This window comes from Stigmatopora argus, chromosome 2, assembly GCF_051989625.1.
Source record: "Stigmatopora argus isolate UIUO_Sarg chromosome 2, RoL_Sarg_1.0, whole genome shotgun sequence".
NCBI classification, from domain to species: domain Eukaryota; kingdom Metazoa; phylum Chordata; class Actinopteri; order Syngnathiformes; family Syngnathidae; genus Stigmatopora; species Stigmatopora argus.
The window spans coordinates 15,174,309-15,193,786 of NC_135388.1; the positions used below are offsets into that span (position 1 = coordinate 15,174,309).

The 19,478-nt window shown below is 38.2% G+C and overlaps 2 protein-coding genes across 3 annotated transcripts; one reads left to right on the plus strand and one right to left on the minus strand.

The window, feature by feature from the left end:
* Positions 1-393: 393 nt before the first annotated feature.
* On the minus strand, positions 394-4,523 carry LOC144089893 (uncharacterized). Its single transcript, XM_077621135.1, has 2 exons — positions 4,270-4,523; positions 394-2,398 (listed from the first exon to the last, which is right to left on the minus strand). The coding sequence occupies exon 2, from the start codon at positions 2,388-2,390 to the stop codon at positions 900-902; it is 1,491 nt and encodes a 496-aa protein (XP_077477261.1). The 5' UTR covers positions 2,391-2,398; positions 4,270-4,523; the 3' UTR covers positions 394-899.
* Positions 4,524-7,314: 2,791 nt separating this feature from the next.
* On the plus strand, positions 7,315-18,942 carry dync1li2 (dynein, cytoplasmic 1, light intermediate chain 2). Of its 2 annotated transcripts, none has more exons than XM_077621150.1 (13): positions 7,315-7,511; positions 8,704-8,777; positions 9,059-9,175; positions 9,259-9,489; positions 12,336-12,499; positions 13,511-13,604; positions 13,702-13,837; positions 13,978-14,089; positions 14,186-14,245; positions 14,315-14,359; positions 14,450-14,567; positions 15,511-15,630; positions 16,295-18,942. In XM_077621150.1, exons 1-13 carry the CDS (start codon positions 7,426-7,428, stop codon positions 16,309-16,311), a joined length of 1,374 nt encoding a protein of 457 aa, XP_077477276.1. In that variant the 5' UTR covers positions 7,315-7,425; the 3' UTR covers positions 16,312-18,942. The 2 variants fall into 2 exon arrangements, with proteins under 2 accessions (XP_077477276.1, XP_077477268.1); XM_077621142.1 differs by having other exon boundaries at positions 7,316-7,511; positions 16,290-18,942.
* Positions 18,943-19,478: the final 536 nt, after the last annotated feature.

The window sequence follows — 19,478 nt, forward strand, 5'->3', positions numbered from 1 at the left end:
GTGTTGATTTCACCAATTCATTTGCATAAGGTCAACTATAATGTAAAGTTGAGCTTGGAAAGAAAGCAAACCCTCACTAGGCAGCAGTGTTACACAAGCCAAAATATTTGCATTGAGCATGGCAGGGACATATAGACCATTGCGCTCTCCATTATGTGAATTATCAGCCAACATCGGACCTGCATTGCAGCTACGACTGCTTGTGTTTAGTGAGGTGCTATAAAATCTGCAGTATTCAGTACCTTAATCACTTACAAGAGAGTTGTTTGGTCAAATTTGCATTAAATTAACAGATACACGAGCTAATTTGTGAGGTTAAGCTGTTCGGAAAATGAATGAAGAGCTGATTATTTTTGATGCTGCAAAGTTCATGGAAAGAAAAGAAGCTCAGTGTGGGCTTTAACAAGCTTTTATTCCCGGTTCAATCATTCAAAATTCAACAGATTTTACAAGTATAATTTGTTATAAAAGGCCAAACATTCTGTGGCTTTTTAACATGTTATAGAAACAATAAATGAAAGTCAGCTAATATTATCGTATCAATCCGGCTCACAAACAAAAACAGATTTAATCACTTCATTTGTTAAAACATGTCCATCATTTGCCCTGTATTTTGAAACAAGTTGTGTTGTTAAACTGTCTTGACTCATGCCTCAAATTCTAAAATCCAGTCTGTTCTTGTAGTTTTATTATTTCCTCTACCTAACCTGCCTGTGCCTATTACCATGTGACCGTTTCTCTTCCTTTTCCTTTCTTTTTTTTTTAACTCAAAACAAAATTTATAAATGCCTTACTAACAATTTAACCCAATGATTATTTTGACATTTCTAAAAGTTTGGATGCTTTTGCTTCTCTCACACCCCTGGAAGATTTCTCAAAATTTCCATGAAGTTGAAAGATCAACCTTCCTGTGTGATCTCGGTACTGAGAGCCTCCGTCATACCATCGGCAGCCTCTGGAACTTCCTGGACATCTCCACCTAAGTTAATGTCTGTTTTCAGTTCAAAGTCACTCAGCTTCTTGACAGGCGACTCCACCAATTCCTCAATACCATTAACACATTCCTTAGGGGTGGTGGAGACTGTGCACTCTCCGTTCACAACCGGTAAAGCGGCTACTTCCATCACATTCTCGGTAATAGGCGAGCTCTCCATATCACCATTTTCAATCTTTGTTTCTCCCACATCCTCAGTGCAAGGCACATCTTCCTCAGAAGCTTCAGTTTTTGCGTTAGTTTCAACAGGTTCTGTTATGTCTTGTTCAGCTGACTCATCATTTGAAGGCATACTTTTGTCATGGTTTTTCTCAGCATGTACAGTCTCTGTTTCCATGCTGTTATCTGGGACCACTGCTGGATCAGGCTCATCTGCTTGGCCTTGTTCCTTTGTGTCAAACTCCTGTACTGGCTCAGTTTCTTTCTCTGGCACGGACTCCGCTACCTGTTCTATTTCGGTCTTGAAAAGTGTCTCTTCCTCTCTTACTGGCTCGGGCAAAGGTTGAAGTTCCTCAGTGGACGGAGGTGGGACAGTGTCCACAGAAACAGTCACTGGAATGGGTTGTGGCTCTTGAAGTTCCTCTTCTGGACTGGAAGGAACAACCTCTAGTTCATTCACATTTTCTTCAGCAGTAGCAGGTTCTTCAACAGGCTCGGGTACAGCTGTATTCTCCGGTTCAACCTCAATTGGTGCAGCTTCTTGGTCTGTAGATTCTTCTTGTAGTGATGACACTGCCTCAGTTAATGTAGGCTGTTCTTCTAGAATGGGACCTGGCTCCTCAAGTACCGCATTAGGTTCTTCTACTGCAGCTATTTTTTCCTCTTGAACTACAACTGCTACTTCTGTAAATGGAACAGGTTCCTCTGTTGGTACAGCTATTTCCTCTTCCACTGTGACTGAATCGTCCAATGCTGGAGTTGTCTCTTCTTTGACTGTGGCTTGCTCTTGTAGAACCGGAGTAGCTTCTTCCTTGACAATGGCTTGTTGTTCTGGAATAGAAGCTGCTTCTTCTTTGACTAAGACCGGTTCTTTTGGAGCCGGAGCCGCTTCTTCTTTGATTGAATTTGGTTCTTCTGGAGCCAGAACTGGTTCGTCCTTAACTGTAACTGGTTCTTCTGATGCTGGAGCTGGTTCGATTTCTTTTTCTTCAGGTGGATCAGATGTCGACTCTTCTTGGGCTTTGGCTACTTCGGTTACTGCTGCCACAGCTGACCCTAAAGTTTCCTCTTCAACATTGGCTGATTCAGCTTCTACATGAGCTTCAGATGGTGGTGCCTCATCTGCAACTTTAGCGGACTCCTCAGCACTTGCAGCTGGTGCTGCAGTCTCATCCTTTTTATCTTTGGGATCACTCACATCGTAACCCTTCTTCTTCTTGCTTAATTTCCCTCCCATGGTGTCACCTGGAAAAAGAGATGACACTGATTAAGACATTGCATCGCCTTCGAACACGTTAATTTGATTTTAGGAAAGGCAGGGATTATTGCATTCATTTCAACTGGCAAATTAGATCATTCCATTTAACTGACTGACCTGAGTTAAAACACAGGATGCACTTGATGTAACACTCATGACCATATTAGCATGACACACCAACTTAAATTTGAAATCTTAAAAGGATTATACTGTCTTTAATTGCGTATCTACTGTTTGGTCCAGCAACCCATAAGATTTATTCAGAGTAAAATATCATCTATCGAATTCTTTAAATAAGTCTGTTAAATGGATACTCTTCTTTGTTGCAAAAAGTATATATATTTTTATTTATTTCATATGCTATTTGAAAAATAAGGTGAAAAATCCAGAGTGAATATTTATATGACACATCACTGTATTACGTATAATTTCCCTTCCCGCTAGAAACTAGCAGTGTAACCCACAGACAGTGATAGTGGAACAAATGTTCAATGAGGATGTCTAAAGGGCATCAGCTGATTACAACACAATTGTTCTTCCTTTCCGAGTAATAAAAAAAGGAGAACTGCCGTCTGTGTTTTGTCTCATTTTGCTGCCTTTTTTCAGTATTGTTTGAGAAGAACTAAACCCGTTAGAAAACAACAAAATCATATCTTTGAATCGTTTGATTAAAATACTCCAACCCAGAATAATGCAAGCACCCTTCTATGTAAAAAAAAATGCAACCATGACATACGGTACCCCCGGTGAGAATCGTTTGATTAAAATGCTCTAATCCAGAATAATGCAAGCACCCCTTCATGTTTAAAAAAAACGGTAACCATGACATACGGTACCCCCGGTGAGGGCAACATGTTGGGATGGGCACCTAAGTGAAGGACCAGGGAACTGTCCATTGTACTGCAGTGGAGCAATCAAGGCACGCCATGACCACACACCACTATTGCGGGATTGGCTGGAAATTCATTTCACCTATGTGACCACTCCCCACTACGCCATTTCGGTGAAACTGTCTTGTGTCAGCTTTAAAACCACATCGTCTCAATCGAGTTGATTTAAACGTTGTTTGCATGTCTCAACAATATATTATCTGCATAATCTATTATTTTTAAATAACACAGCAGTCATGTGATAGATTTTTTTTTCATTTTGAACTGTTAAGGTAATGTATTGAGCAATCCACAAGACAAATGTGCAACAGACCTATTCGGACATTTGGTTTTGGATAAATGCATAAATTGAAGCAGTTTTTATTGGCTGCTAAGTAAAGGCGAGTCACCACAAATATTAGAGAAACTGGGTTTGAATAACAAACTGATAGGGTAATATGTAATTAAGAGATAAGACGGCACTTTCCAACCACTGTCCATCCCCCCACTTAAACCCACCAACGCCTCTCTCTCTCTGCCTCTCTCTGCTCTGCTCTTTTTGTTCACCAGTTCGAACAAAAAGTCTTCTCTAACATGGCATACAGCAGAAAGAAAGCCTCTCCTCGTGTAATGAAAATGAAACCTGAGAACTTGTTTCCCCTTTGTGTTTTGTGTGCTTCATTATTTTGAAATGGCCTACTTAAAAAAAATCTGAGCTGCTGCTGGTAAAGACGCACTAGCACACCCACACACACAGGCTGAACCAGTCACGAGAAGAAAAGAGAGAAAAAAACCTCATTGGCTTTATTATTGAAATGGTATATATTTGCATATTTTGAGAAGTGGAATGCTGAGAACAATAGGAACACTGCACATAAGAATTGGTACTTTCTCCACCTTTTTTCTCCTTTCTCCCATTTCTGTCTAATGGGGACATAAAAAATGGACCCATTTTACAAAATAGCAAATACTAAGGCGATTTGACCAACCTGTATGTGAGGAGGGCGATCAGTTGTTCTCCAGCCTTGGCTTGAAGGTGATGATGGAGTGAAAAGCCTTGGGAGTGACAGCTGCGAATTCCGGTCTTGCTCCCTGAGAGTGCAGTGTGGATCTGAGGAGTGCCCCTCAGACATCTGTCGCTATCACAATGCAGGCTGGCCCACTAGGACTCTCACTGCAATCTATAACCTCCGGATTTTTAAGCCCTCCCCTCCAGTACACACCCTCTCCACTGCACAACTACCAATAATGTAGTACTACATCTGCAGGCCAAAGAATTATAACAACATAACCATATAAAATATGCAAAACCAAGATATGCTAAGTCATAACAGGGGTCCTCCTAGAGGAGGGGTCATAGAAAGATACATTATGCATGAGAGGCATATGTCAGTGAAATCTCAATAGCTTTGGGAAGAAACCCAAGTATTCATATAGAATATGTAATGACAACTATAAGTAGTTTTAATCAATAAATTAGACCAATGGATAAATCATATAGTCCACAAATATAAAGAGAAAACTGTAGATTCAACAAAACAGTAGGTCACTATTTAGTATTTTGAAAAACTTAAATGACAAAATAGCCATTAGGATTTGAACTATTTTATTCGACTGCATCTCTCAGAAAATTATGTCAGTGATTTGGTTTGACACTGTTTAAGAGCCATTGCTGGATTTATGCACCTTTTAATTTTTTATTTTATTTTCCCTCAATTGTACATAAAATGTCTGCGAATGTTTTTAGAGAAACAGCACCCTCTTCTGTAAGAACAGCAAAACACATCATGCAAATGTTTTTTGAAATGGATAGTGAGAATAACTCTTGATTTTAAACCTTTTTTTGTTCATGCGGTCTGACTTTATCACCAACTAAAACGTGGAATATAAGTGGAATATTGAAAACCTAAACCACATAATCTGTGTAGCCTAATCTTGTTAGCTCTAGGTCTTGAATTTTTAATTTTGGTGCAGCGATGGCACACAGATGGAACAGAGATTCCTTTTGTGAGGAAAGGTAAACAAGAAAATAAGATCAATTTGGCGTGTACTTTTGCTGGAAGCAGAATTTGATAGTGACAAAGGTGCAGAAGCAAAGGCCGAGTTTCACATGACGCTAATATTCTGGAATGCAATTCCCAGGAGTTGAACCCAAACCCCGTAAGACACTTCCATGCTGTGCTTCCGTGCACAGACAGTGGAGTCGTCTGCATGCGAGCATGTTGGAAATTCCCCAACTAGTCAAATGAAGTTGGGTATCTGTGCCTATCCAGACATGCAAGGGGAAGAGTGAGAGAGAAAGATTAGTTGAGGCACTGGAAATAATTGAGTTTCACTCAATTTCTCCTAAAATTGTTATTAAATAAGTAAAATATATACATATACTTACTGTATTTTTGGTCATATATTCATTTTAGTGCTTTTTTTGTTAATAGTCAGAACAATTAGGAGGTACACACTCATACACAAGCACAAAAACTATACACTTGTTGCCATTCATCCAACATATTGAGTTATAGCTTCCTGTGTTTAGTTTAACAAGCTCTGCTTTCAAACAGAGTAAAGATTTTTGTTAGTAAATTGGGACAAGATGTGTTCAGTTTTACGACCTTGACGTTGTTTGGTAAGTTTCCATGAAATATTTTCTCATGTGAACTGGATGGATCAACTGAAGTTGGTAGGCACTGATCCAAAGAAAGAATGAATTAATAATTTACGGCAGTGGGATATTTCTGCAGAAATGGGTCTTTGACGTTTTTCTCGGCAGCCAAACAGACATCTGTAGCGGTGGTGGATTTTCATGGTACAAAAAAAGTGAATGTTTTCATTATACTGTATGTTCAGTAGGTAATTAAGGTTTCATCTATCGGGTTTCAGTGATAGACTGAATACTGTTGTACTTTTCTTCCTCATTGGAACCAGTTTAAGCAGGATTATTTTTTACTTTTTAAGTACAGTACTTATGGATTCATTAATTTTCCATACCACTTATCCTCACAAGGGTCAGCGCAAACAAAAGAACTGCGTAGGTCAATGAATAGTATTCATTATTTTATTCATTCATTTTCAACACCGTTTATCCTGGTCATGGTCACGGGGTGCTGGAACCTATCACAGCTAACTTTGGGCGAAAGGCGGACTACACCTCGCATGTATGTGTGTCACTGTGTAGTGTTTGCATGTTCTCCCTAGGCCTGTATGGGTTTTCTCTGGGTACTCCGGTTTCCTCCCACATCCCAGAAACTTGCAAGGTAGGCTGGTTGAACACTCTAAATATGAGTAAGAGCGTGAATGGTTGTCCGTCTCCTTATGCCCTGTGATTGGTGCCCATAGTTAGCTGGGATAGGCTCCAGCACCCCCACAATATATATATATATATAAGTAGGGGAGCGTCTGTATATGTATATAGTATATGTATATGTATATGTATATATATATATATATATATATATATATATATATATATATATATATATATATATATATATATATATATATATATATATATATATATATATATATATATATATATATATATATATATATATATATATATATATATATATATATATATATATATATATATATATATATATATATATATACTATATATATTACACACACAAAATTATAACAGCACCATCTACCGGATTGTCTAAGTACAACAGGTCTTTTTTACCATTTCATCACTACCCATTTCAGAAATTCAAATTGGAAAAAAATATCAATCGTTGAGGGAGAAATCCAGTGTAATTATTGCCTATTTGTGTTTCCTTTTGTATTTAATGAAAAGGGGAGCGCCATGTGCAATTTTGATTTAGAAATTGAAATGGAATTTGTTGGTCATTAAAACAGGTAGTTCGCGCTTTCAAATGAAAAAAATGATAACAATTACACACAACAATGGAAAACTATGTTATGCTATAAAATGTAAACAGTGAGAGCGACGAAATGTCCAATGACATGAAAAATATGGGTAGTGTCCCCGCCCGGGGAATATTCCCGACGCCACGTAGCTTCTATTAATTGAAACTTACCCTCGGCCGATCGGACAAGGGCGGGGCTACTCGCCGTGGCAGTGGCGGAGCAGCAGAACCCGCAGCCGCTACAGCAGGGCCTTGCCTTTGTGCTCGTACAGAGAGAAGATGGCTCCCGTTTTGGAGAAACAGCTCCCGGGCGTAGCCGGGGCAGGCGACCACAACAACGAGGAGGAAGAAGGACTAGATCTTTGGCAAGTTGGGATACTCTTTTAGTGGTGTTAGAACACTTGACTTGTGCAGGAAAAAGTAGAGTCGGAACGACAGTCCTGCTTTGTCACCACTGTTATTTGCTTGCTAGCAACACCGGCCCGGCTAACAGTAGCTTTAGCATAAACTATAACTAGGCGAGTAGTTTGCTAGCGTTCTTTTTCCATGATGTTGTGTTTATAAAAAGTTTACCCTTCTCATTTAGACATGTGTTTAGAAGGCATTGTGATCACTCCGTGTGTATTCTCTGGTGTTATTCTACTAAGTCAAGAAACATCTAAGCTAGTTGCTGTCACTTTTCTGTGGGACATAAGCGAATAGGAGCCTTCAAGCTGACGCCCTTTCGGCCAACATTTAGCACGCAAAGAAGCAGAAAATTTAAATAAGAATTTTCATTTATAATAATGATCGTTTCACTGGTTTTTGGGCACTGATTCTGACTAAATGCTTACGTCAACCAGTAGAGCCCAGAGGTGACATCATTTCTTTCAGGCTTTTCATTTGAGTTGCAGAGCAGATAGGATTCTATCCAGCCTTTTTTTAATCAAATATTTAATATACATGACTGTCAGCTAGTTATTATACATTTGTGTGGGGAAAAATGCTTGCTCAAATATCGGCCCGAATATAAGACCATCCTGATTATAAGACGACCCCCACTTTTTCAATACTCAAGTTTGGGGAAAAAAGCTTTTTGAACACCAAATTCATTTTTATACAGAAAATAATGACAGTACATCTGAAACGAATAATTATAATTATTTGTTTAAGAGGAAAAGCATGTTATTATTTTGCAATAATTGCATGAACCATCAGTGTTCAGCATTTGCTTTAAATATATCCGGCGCCATGCAGCGTTTTGAATTGGTATAATGTCTAGACACCGAGTTTAAGACGACGGACACTTTTTTTCAATCTTATATCAATGCAAAAAAAAACGTCTTATATTTGGGCCAATATAGTAAATACGCAAATATGGAATTTCTTAGAACAAGGTTAACAGAGAAAATAATGTTCAAACAGAAAATGACAAAAGCTATATGCGGTGCCATTTTGGGGGAAATATGACGTCTGTTATACCCAAGAATCTGTATTTCTTTAAGACTTCTCCATTTTTTTATTGTCTGAAATTATATGCTGAACTATAGTGTAACCCACATATTTACTGTTTTATAGGACCTCAATACTCAGTGACGTTTCAACCCGTTCAAGTTCAAAATTGCCATCAGGAAAAAACATTCTGGTGTTTGGTAAGTGTTCTTGAAACTGCCAGTTCGAACAATTCGATTTTGCAGTTCTGGCATTGTTAGTAAGGAACTGTTTAGACATTTTATTGATTTATTTTTTGTAGTATGACAAAAGTATCACGTGAGATACATTTGTTCCTCAATTTCTTTAGCACTTTTTTTTTTTACTCCAAAAACAACTGCGTAATACATGAATGTATTTATGAATATATAATGGGTGCAATTCTTGATGGAACTTCTTCTATTTATTTAAGCAAGTTTCCAATGGATATTGTGTCCCACAGGTGAGGATGGATCTGGAAAAACTACACTTATGTCCAAACTTCAAGGGGCTGACCACAACAAGAAAGGAAGAGGACTGGAATATCAATATTTAAATGTCCACGATGAAGACCGAGATGGTGAGTCCTCATGGGTGAACAAGTGCCATTGACAGTCATGTTAATGGTAGTAGAAGATTACTGAGATTATTTTCCCTTTTCAGACCTTACGCGATGTAATGTGTGGATCCTGGATGGGGACCTCTACCACAAAGGCCTGCTTAAGTTTGCTGTTTCTGCACAGTCACTACCTGATTGCCTAGCCGTATTTGTTGCGGATATGTCGCGTCCCTGGACCATTATGGAGTCATTACAGAAGTGGGCCAGTGTGCTTCGTGACCATGTGGACAAATTGAAGATTCCTCCGGAGGACATGAGAGAAATGGAGCTCAAGAGTAAGTCGCCGTGATTTAATTTTTGCGTGTTTGCCATGCACTTTTGTGTCCTTTGAGAATCTGGTGGTCGTTGAGTTTAGGTTACAGGACCAGGATTATGTATAAAGTAAACAAAGAGATTTAAATTGTTTTCTTTCAAATCTCATATCCATAATTGTTCATTTGAATTACAGTACAACCGAGAGTGGTTTTATTACTATAAGACCACTCGATTGTTCTACTATACGTAGATGAAGAGCAGGAGAGAAAATGGCTTGCTTGACTGACAATTTGCAAGAAACCGAAATTAAAGAATTGAAGAGCCATGTGCAAAATATTGCTGCTGTCAGGCATAAATGTTATTTCTTAAACCACCAGATTTCTCGAAACCCAAAATACGGCTCAGAGAGCATGTCACTTTGAACACTTCAGATCGGTCAATGAATTGTAAACATGAAACGTGGACCAATTGTGTCTCTTAGTTAAAAAGAAATGTTGCAAGTGGCCAAATTTCAATAATGCTCTGTTTCTACCACCACCAGTAATATTGTTATGGCTGACTGTAGGTGGTTGTCAGGAGCCCGTGATCGTCAGCAGTGCATTCTAGCCATCGGCAAGTTCTACAGTTAACAAATATGACGCGCAGGCTATGATCTACTGTTATATTTAGCTCTTGCCAAGCTCATGAAGAGCTCTATTTTACTGAGAACAGATGATGCTTTTTGTATCAGTTAGTTACAAGCTTGCATGGTCTTTAAAAAATGTGATTCTCTATAGTTTTTTTTCATCATTTTTGAGGGCAGAAGAATTTTTCAAGCCGTAAAAATGTAATGGAAATGCAAAATCTTTTTCTTCATCTGTTCACTGCGCCCAATTGTATTTATTTGTCTGTGATTGGATATCGGTATTTTAATGTATTGTATTCTGTAAAATATCAAATAGGTAATGTTTAATTGCTAGAATATGTTTTAATTTTAGAGTTGATACAAAAGCAGGGCATTGCAACTGCATGAGACCTACAATGTAAAAAAATGTTACATAGTCGTTAAAAGTGGATAACACTCCTGTTATTATACAAGGATGTGGAAGCTTCAACTACAAAAAAAAATACAATTACATGTTTATTAGTTAGGCACAATTACCCCATTAGGCTTTCCTAAAAAGCAAAAAAAAAAGTTTGCTACACAATTTCCTAAATGAACATTCTTAAATATTTGACTCAAAATTTGGAAGAAATGTCCTATTTTGTCTAACATGACAGCCTTGACTTATATAGTGAGAATGGCTCACATTATATTTGAGTGGATTGGGTATGTGTTGTGGGAGATGGGCACAGCATTTCTATGTGTGGCTCCATTCCAAGAGATCTTGCAGCCTGCTTGCATCATGCTTCCCTACCCTGTGACTGCCGGCCGTGTTAGGGATGTAGGTTTGCTTGAATTTTTGGGGCTGGACACTCCAAAAGTGGCTGCTGGATTTGTCAAATTTAGTTCAAGAATTAGCCAAAATGATCGATATCAGTAGTGTCAAACATGCGGTCTGATCCCGCCCATACAGAATCAAGTGACTTCATTTTTTAGACTAGAATTTTGTGAGTTCTGTGATTGAGTGCAGTCTCTACTGCACTTTTCTCACATTCTTATCTGCAGTCATAATCGTTCTTTCCCCCTTCATTCAAAACGCTGCCCTCAACTGCAGCCAATGAGTTGGATTGGATTGGATAACTATTCATCCCGTATTCGGGAAATTTCATTAACAAAGAACGTCATACGCAAATGCTGGGTATGATGACAATTAGGCTTTTGTCGAGTTAATGATGATGACAAAGCCTATATCCGATTATTAGAAATTGCCCAAAAAAATTTAAAAAAGCTACCGACTCACTGGAAGCAGCATGGAAATCCTCGTTAAATCAATAAGAAATCCAAAATTTATAAAGAATGACCTGCAAGTACCCTTAAATGACAAGGAAGTGACGTAGAGTTAACTAATTGCCTACGATTGACAATGATAGAGGTCCTTCTTATGGCCAAAAATCAGCCTGTTATTTTACTTTGGTGGCAATAAGCGTCCCTCTAGGATGGAATATTTCCCAATTTGCTGCCCCACATAATAAATCCCATGTTTCAAAGTCAAGGAATTGGCTCTAAAACGCAAGTCAATCTGATGTCCCAGGCTGTCTCTAGCTGCATTCCAAAGCTCCTGAGGAAGTAGGCCAACGCTTCCTTCAACTAAGCACGCATGCGTTCGCACACGCACACAAGCGCAGTCCAAAGTTTTTACCCACGTGGAGTTACAAAGCGACGATGCTTTTTAATCACAATTAAAAATGTACTTTGTCTGTGTGAAATAATCTTGAAAAGTAATCAAATAATGTTTCACATCTATGACATCACCTTCAATCCGTGTCATGCCCATGTCATAGAAACCATCCACATCACAGCCATCGGTTTCAAACCATGCATCTTTGTAATAGGGTATGTCCTTTGTTTATATGTTTATATGTAGCCTTTAACATCATCAGTATCACCACCATCATCGGTGTCACTGTCGCGATGCATCTTTGTAACAGAGAATTTGTATGTCATGAAATCTTGCCCTAAGTAAAATATTTTCTATAGAAGTAGAGTCGTCGGACCCACCACCTCCGTACTCTCCTTCTGCAGAAGCTTCAAAATCTCACTCATCTGTCTCTGTGTGCTTTATTTGTGTTCGACCTTGTGAATGTTCATAGTGGACCGGACAGTCTGATCCACACCTAAATTGCCATAGTTGAAAAGGTGTTTTCTTTTATATTTTGCAACTGTTGCTGTTATTTCCCATGCATTTTGAACGTGTGCTCAGCTCGTCTTTTCCTCTATTTCTAGTGGTGAAACTCTTTCAAGAGTACGCAGAACCGGATGATGGGACGCCAGCCTCGCCACAGAGACGGGCACTGGCAGCAGGAGAAGATGAAGCTGTGATACTACCACTAGGAGACAACACACTCACGCACAACCTAGGCATTCCAGTGCTAATAGTTTGCACAAAGGTAATGGGTTTCTAAACTTTTTCTGTCCTCATGCTAGTCACATCACAGCGTGTGCTCACTGATAACTGAATTTAGTTTTTTTTCTCTAATCGGAACGAGCCCTTGCTATACTTACAGTATTGGCATCGCTGTTGATGACCTTAAGTAGAGAAAGAATGATCACCAGGGAGTCCTGGAAGTGGATCTGATGGTTTTAATACTGTGGTGTCTTGCAGACACGTTTGCAAATATTTTGGTGGGCAGGTTCTCCAGCCACCAAAAAGTTGGACTCGGCGCCAAATTTATTCCCAAAAATACATGTATTTGCATTCAATTATCCCAATTTGTTTATAATAATAATAATCTATTCAGAAAAATGGTGAAGGGAACTTATGCCCCACCCAGTTTCCCTACTGTATTTGCTTCCCATGAATTATGCAACTTTTATAACAGCTACATCTAAGACCTCAAAGCTCCAGACAACTTCATGTGTTGCAAGGCCTGCAAAAACGCCCTCCTGGGGAGCTGTATTTGCCAAAACGAGTGCAAAAAACGTCAAATAGGCAAAATCAGCTTAAAAGAGAGCGATTAAAGACCATTTCCATGGCTACACAGTATGGGTGGGACAGTGTGGACACCAAATCCTCGGCTTCACACAAAATGGCCTGTCCTAAAACACTAATCTTTTCCGTCTCGTGTTTCAAGCTACAAGTTCCAAAATAATCTTCTGTGTCTTTGAAACATGCAAGCAATGTCCTTGGAGTAACTCTCCACTCATTGTTTTTGTGTGTGAATATTAAAATATAAAATGTGATGAGTTTTTTTTTCTGCATCAAAGGTTTAACGTTCATACTGTATTAAAAAATATTTATAAAGCTATTGTTGACTAGATCCACTAAACAACTGGATTTACTTTAGCATTGCTGATGTTACCCCCTAAAGCAGTGAATGTAAGATAAGGTATATCTATTTAATTTATTATGCTACGTAAATGTACACATTTTGTTATTAAACGCTTTTTTACTCCCACAGTGCGACTCAGTCAGTATATTGGAGAAGGAGCACGACTACAAAGAAGAGCACTTTGATTTCATCCAGTCCCACATTAGGCAATTTTGCTTACAGTGTATCCTTCAAACTGTTTTTTTGTGTTCATGTCACCCTTGATATATGCTTTCTATTTGATACTCGTCCGTACTTCTGAACTTAACCCAACTAAACAGATGGAGCTGGTCTAATCTACACCTCAGCCAAAGAGGAAAAGAATCTCGATCTGCTTTATAAATACATTGTACATAAATTGTATGACTTCCACTTTACAAATCCTGCCCTTATAGTGGAGAAGGATGCCGTATTCATGTAAGTGAAGCTAAAACTATCAATTTCTGTTTGTTTTTTGGTCTCTGTGGTGCTTACCTTAAGTCAAATTGAATTCATGAAATATAATGTGGTTAAGATTTAATCATAATGAACAAAACATGAACTGTTTGTTCTTGTAGCCCATCTGGGTGGGATAATGACAAGAAAATCTGCATTTTGCATGAAAATTTAACAACAGTCAGACCTGAAGATTCATTTGAAGATTTCATCACAAAACCTCCAATTAGAAAGGTGGAGTCGCTCGTTACTACAAACAAAATTATGTTTCCTACATTTTGTTGTGAATACCTGGATTTACGTTTTGCGTCATTTTTGTTTTGCTCACAGATGGTACATGACAAAGAGATAAATGCCGAGGATGAGCAAGTATTCCTGATGAAACAGCAGGTATGTTTTACCCCTCGTAAGATTATAGCTTTGTCATGAACACATTTTTTATGTTTGTTTATTACTTAGTCTTTGTTAGCAAAACAGCCAGCCACGCCAACAAGGGGATCTACTGTAAGTGTCCTCTCCTTACATTTTTTTCTCACTTGATTATCTTTGTTATCACTTGGCAAATACATTCTCACTTTCAAATCTGGGCTTCAGGAATCTCCAGGGCGGACAGCGTCAGGTTCTCCGAGGCCCGCGGGACGTGCTGGTCAACCCACTTTGACTGGTGGTTCTCCGATGACTGCCGTCAAAAAGCCTGATGCCAATATGAAAGGTAGAGAAAAAAAAAATTACCAAATTAATAGTCAAGAATGATCATGACCAATATTTTTACCTCAAAAGCTGGATTTCTTAGTCAACTTCCAGGTTTCTTTGTATTGATTTGGCTATCTCCAAATAGACCACAGGTGTCAAAGTGGTGGCCCGGGGGCCAAATCTGGCCCACCGCATCATTTTGTGCGGACCGAGAAAGTAAATCATGAGTGCCAACTTTCTGTTTTAGGATCAAATTAAAATGAAGAGTATAGATGTATATTAAATATCCTGATTTTCCCCCTTTTAAATCAATAATTGTAATTTTTTAATCTTTTTTTTGTGTTTTAGTTCAAAAATCATTTTGTAAAATGTAAAATTGTATTTAAAAAAAAGCTAAAATTAGCATTGTTTTAGATCTATAAAAAACTGAATATTCAGGCCCTTTAATCCAGTTCATTTAATCCATTGATAAAAATATATATAAATATTATATCTAAAATGGTCCGGCCCACATGAAATCGAGTTGACGTTAAAGCGGCCCGCGAACCAACCCGAGTCTGACACCCTTGAATTAGACTAATCAACAAGAAAGATAAATTTGATCATTTTTTAAAATTCCAATACTGCCCTCTAGAGGTTATTAATAGAGTAGTGGAAGTGACCGTTGATTTGAACTCATAACTCATTTTATTTGTAATTAAAAAGATCTTAATTTCCCATGTAGTTTCTTCTTTGCATAACATATCCAATCGTTCCTAGTGACAAACCATGTTAGTGGAGAAAAAATAATGCTGTTAGAGGCGTGGCAGGAATTTTACTTAAAATGAAACTTTATAAAAATAAAAAATGTAAAAAAAAACAACTGCAATTTAGAATCATACATAAAAGTATGATGTGATAGTTTAAAGTCAAGGAAGTGGTCACTGATCATGCCAATAAAGTATCTGCATATTTTCCTGCAGCAGGAGCAGCCAATGAGGGCGTATTGGCCAACTTCTTCAACAGTCTATTGAGCAAAAAAACAGGATCACCAGGAAGTCCTGGAAGTGGAGCTGGAGTGCAAGGTTCAGCCAAAAAAACAGGTACAAACAGGCAACTTTAGGGCTGTCCACTCCAATGGCAGCCCAGATTACTTTCCAGCATGTTTTGTGGCAAGTTGTTTTTTTCCGCTCCTGAAAGCTGGGATGTTCAAGTAGAAAGGAAATTGCGGTGCATTCATTATACATTCATGGCCTAAATATTTTTTTTAAAAGAATGGAAAAATATTTTATGAAAGTGATCAGTGCTGACCTTCTGAGACATGAGCATATGTGAAAGGCCTGTGTGAGTCAAACCTCTTTTCTATTACTGAAACTTATTTTTATTTCACTTCCCAACTACATTGTGAATTGCCTAACCATTGCATGGCAGTCCTTTTATTTTTGTATACGAGATAAATTTAACCAACGGTGGGAATGCGCCTCCTGAATTATTAAAAGCAGATTGCAGAATGCAAACTCATCCTGAGGCCAGCAAAAGTTTTTATTTATTTTATTTTTTTTCACTCCGGCTTTAAACCAGCTGCAAGTCTAACGCATGTGCACATTTTCTGAGCTTTGCACGTATTGACTGTGGCTATAAGATGCCAACATTTCAGCATGGGATGCCTCACCTAGTCCTCATTCATTTGCCCGCTTTTTACGAGTGTACGCAGACGCTACAGGATGTTACTTTTGGGCTTTGTCTCCCTTTTTTTCCCAAGGGCAGAAGCCGGGTTTGAATGACGTCCAGGCCGAGTTGGACCGTATGACACGCAAACAGGACCCCGTGGTTGCAGCCAACAACATACCGCCGCAGACTGAGAACGAAGCGTGAAGTCTACAAAAAAGAGATGCATCCTTTCCCACGTTAAAAATGGAAGTTTAAATGTACATGTGAGCATATCATTTGACCTATTTCCAATGTCTATGTCAGAACGCACAGCAGATTTCACCAAAACCCCAGTTGGGACAATATCAGACATTTTGGTGTTCTGGTATGAGAGAATGAGAAAGAAAGGAAATGAGGAAGGTGTTAATTGAATGACAGCGCTGAAGACATACTGTTAATGTTTTTCACCAAGGTTGTCTGTGGAGAAGTTTATGGAAATGTTCGTACCCCACGCTGGCAGCATACGCTGTGCTGCAGGTCTCCCAGTAGCTGAGGTATATTTAAAAAGAAAACACTCCTCAGTGAGTTCTTGAGTGGAAAGGCACTGGTCTCGGGTGAGTCAAAATCATGGAACGTATTGGATTGGAATTGAAAAGCTATTTAAATTGTTAATTTGTCTTCGTGATGAAACTGAATTCAGATGATTGTGCACACATTTAGTTGGCAAATAAAAAGTCGGGGCCATTTGCCAATGTATTTATACACATTTCTTCCTTTTTATTTGTGAGCATTGTTTAATAGTTTAGGGAAATGCTCAGGTGCCACTGATAGCATGCCACAAAATCTGGATAGTTGATATTATTGTCATTATCGCCCCAATCATCTCGAAGGGTTCTGTAAATACGTGCCACGCAAAATCACTTGACGTTTTATTTTGTGTATGTATACAATTCTATTCCAAATCTTGGCGTTGCCTACGACTAAGTTGGTATTTGTCAGGATTTTGACGCTTCAATGGAATTGCTTCTTTAGCTCCAAGTCTGTATATTTGGGGAGGGGGTTGGGTTGCATCTTTCCTTCTAATACTCCCAAAAGTGCCTCGCACACTAGCTGTTCACGTAACAGCAGAGTCGCTTTTCTACAGAGAGGAAATGCACTGTAGCGCCGTCAGTTGAAAGGTTTTAGTCCATTTCTTGTCATCCAAATAATTTATTTTTATTTACGTTTTTTTTGTTCATGTAGAATAAGACTGGTTATTTAGTTTTTTCCAGAAAAAAATATAGAGGACTCGATTTTTCTTGCAGAAAAAAAAGACTTAACACGTTCGTTCAAGGTAAAAGGCGGAACATTCATGTAGCCTAAACTCTTTAGAGCTGAAACACAATAATTTGCTGTGGTTTGAAACAAAATAGGGTCCCTTCCAGTTACTGTCTTTGCTCTTTCCCCGTGTTGCATACATATCGTAATTCACGCTTCAGAGAAAACATTCCGGTTGAGAGGAATTGCTACCCTGTAAAGAAACCTTTTTTAGTTTTGCTCTCCTTCAGTGCCCTAAATGACCTTTTGCCTTCAAACTACACCCTGCCTTCACAGCATCACTCAAATGTACCTCACCAAATGTGACGTGTTGAAAGTAGCTGGTTGTTCAAATACGGTTAACAGCAATAGAAAACAGGAGACATTCTAATTGGACAGAAAATTTAATTAATCCAACTATTTACTTCTTTTTTTAAAATTGTTTTATGTATACACATCCATAGTCTCTTAAATATTCCTCCTTTCCATTAGCCATTTTACATTTTAAAAAGGTAGTAACTCCTGAGTGTTTCAGGGTGGCAATATTGGGGTAAAGATGAATAAATCTGATATCCCATGAGAAGATCCATCTGCACAAGGATTACTCTTGGTGAACTTTTTTTCGTGAATGGGTGGCATATGCAGTAGACGAAGCACACCTCCACAACAACCACAAGTAGAATACGTTAAAAGAAGCACCTTTCCTTGGGCCCCAGAAAATATATCTCAAGAGTTTCAAGACAGGGAATGCAAAGTTTTGGTCTTTTTTTGGGGCGCTCTAATAATGTAACATCACCCTTAAAGAGCGTAATATTATTTATCTGCATTTGCTGCTTATATATTACAATATACTTCACTATGATGACATTTTGGCCACCATGAAGATTGACCAAAAATCCATTGCAATTTTTGCCCGTCTTTTCTTCTTTTTTTTTTTAAACATCCAAACTGTTTTTTTGTTTTGTTCCTTTTGTTTTTAGTTATCTAGGGTTGTGCCCTTTTGACACTTTCTATGTGTCTGAGTACACTCTTAGAACTGTAAATTTGGGAAAAGGAATGAAGTGCTCTCCTGCTGCTTGGTTCCATTATTGCACATATTATTTTTGATTTTTTTATGATGACTGGGTGTCTTTCCCAACATTGAATTATGAGTTGGTGTGACTTTTTTTATTCTGGCCTCAGTTAAAGTCAAACTGCCGCTTGACATCATTAACAAATTGCCTTTGACCACTAACGGCGGTCGTCATCTATGAGACTCTAAGCTTCTGCTATCGGTCCTTTTGTATTCAGGATATCACGACATTTTAAGCTTTCAAATGGCTGCTTTTTGTTTACTGAATTGATTCAGAATTTGATTGTACGACTTTAACACAACTCTTTAGCTGCCATGTGGATTCTAGCTTCTTGTGCCGACTAAGATGAGGAAAATGCTTATCAAATCCCCGGCTTCAATAAAACAAGGAATCCAAGTCTGTTGTATTTTTATTATGTCCATGGTGATGAATTCATTCATTTTGCGGGGATAATATTTAGAGCTAGCTCATTATTCTAAAGAACACTATGACTTCCCAACACAAGATGCTTGCTATAATTGCTGTACATATGCATATTACATAATATTTATATACAAAAATTACACCGTTTACAGGCAAAGCCATTTTGTGATGTCAGTTTTCCACACTATTAGACACATACACTTGACCACAGGTGATAAAAGGTCATAAATCCTACTAGATAACGTGGATAATTTTCTATGATTTCATTGGCTGAAATAGTACCACCATTGATCAAATATATTTTTATTTTAGGTCACCACTTCCTGGAACTACTGGAATTTATTTATGCGCCCTATTAAACATGAGGAAAATAGATTTATTTGAAAAAAAAATTAAACAAGATTGTTTATGATGGAATAGAAAGTCTTTCCCTTTAATTTCGCAAGTCTTGAAGCTCCCTTGAGAACCAAAATACAGTTCTAATAGAATTTTTTGAGGCATATAATTTG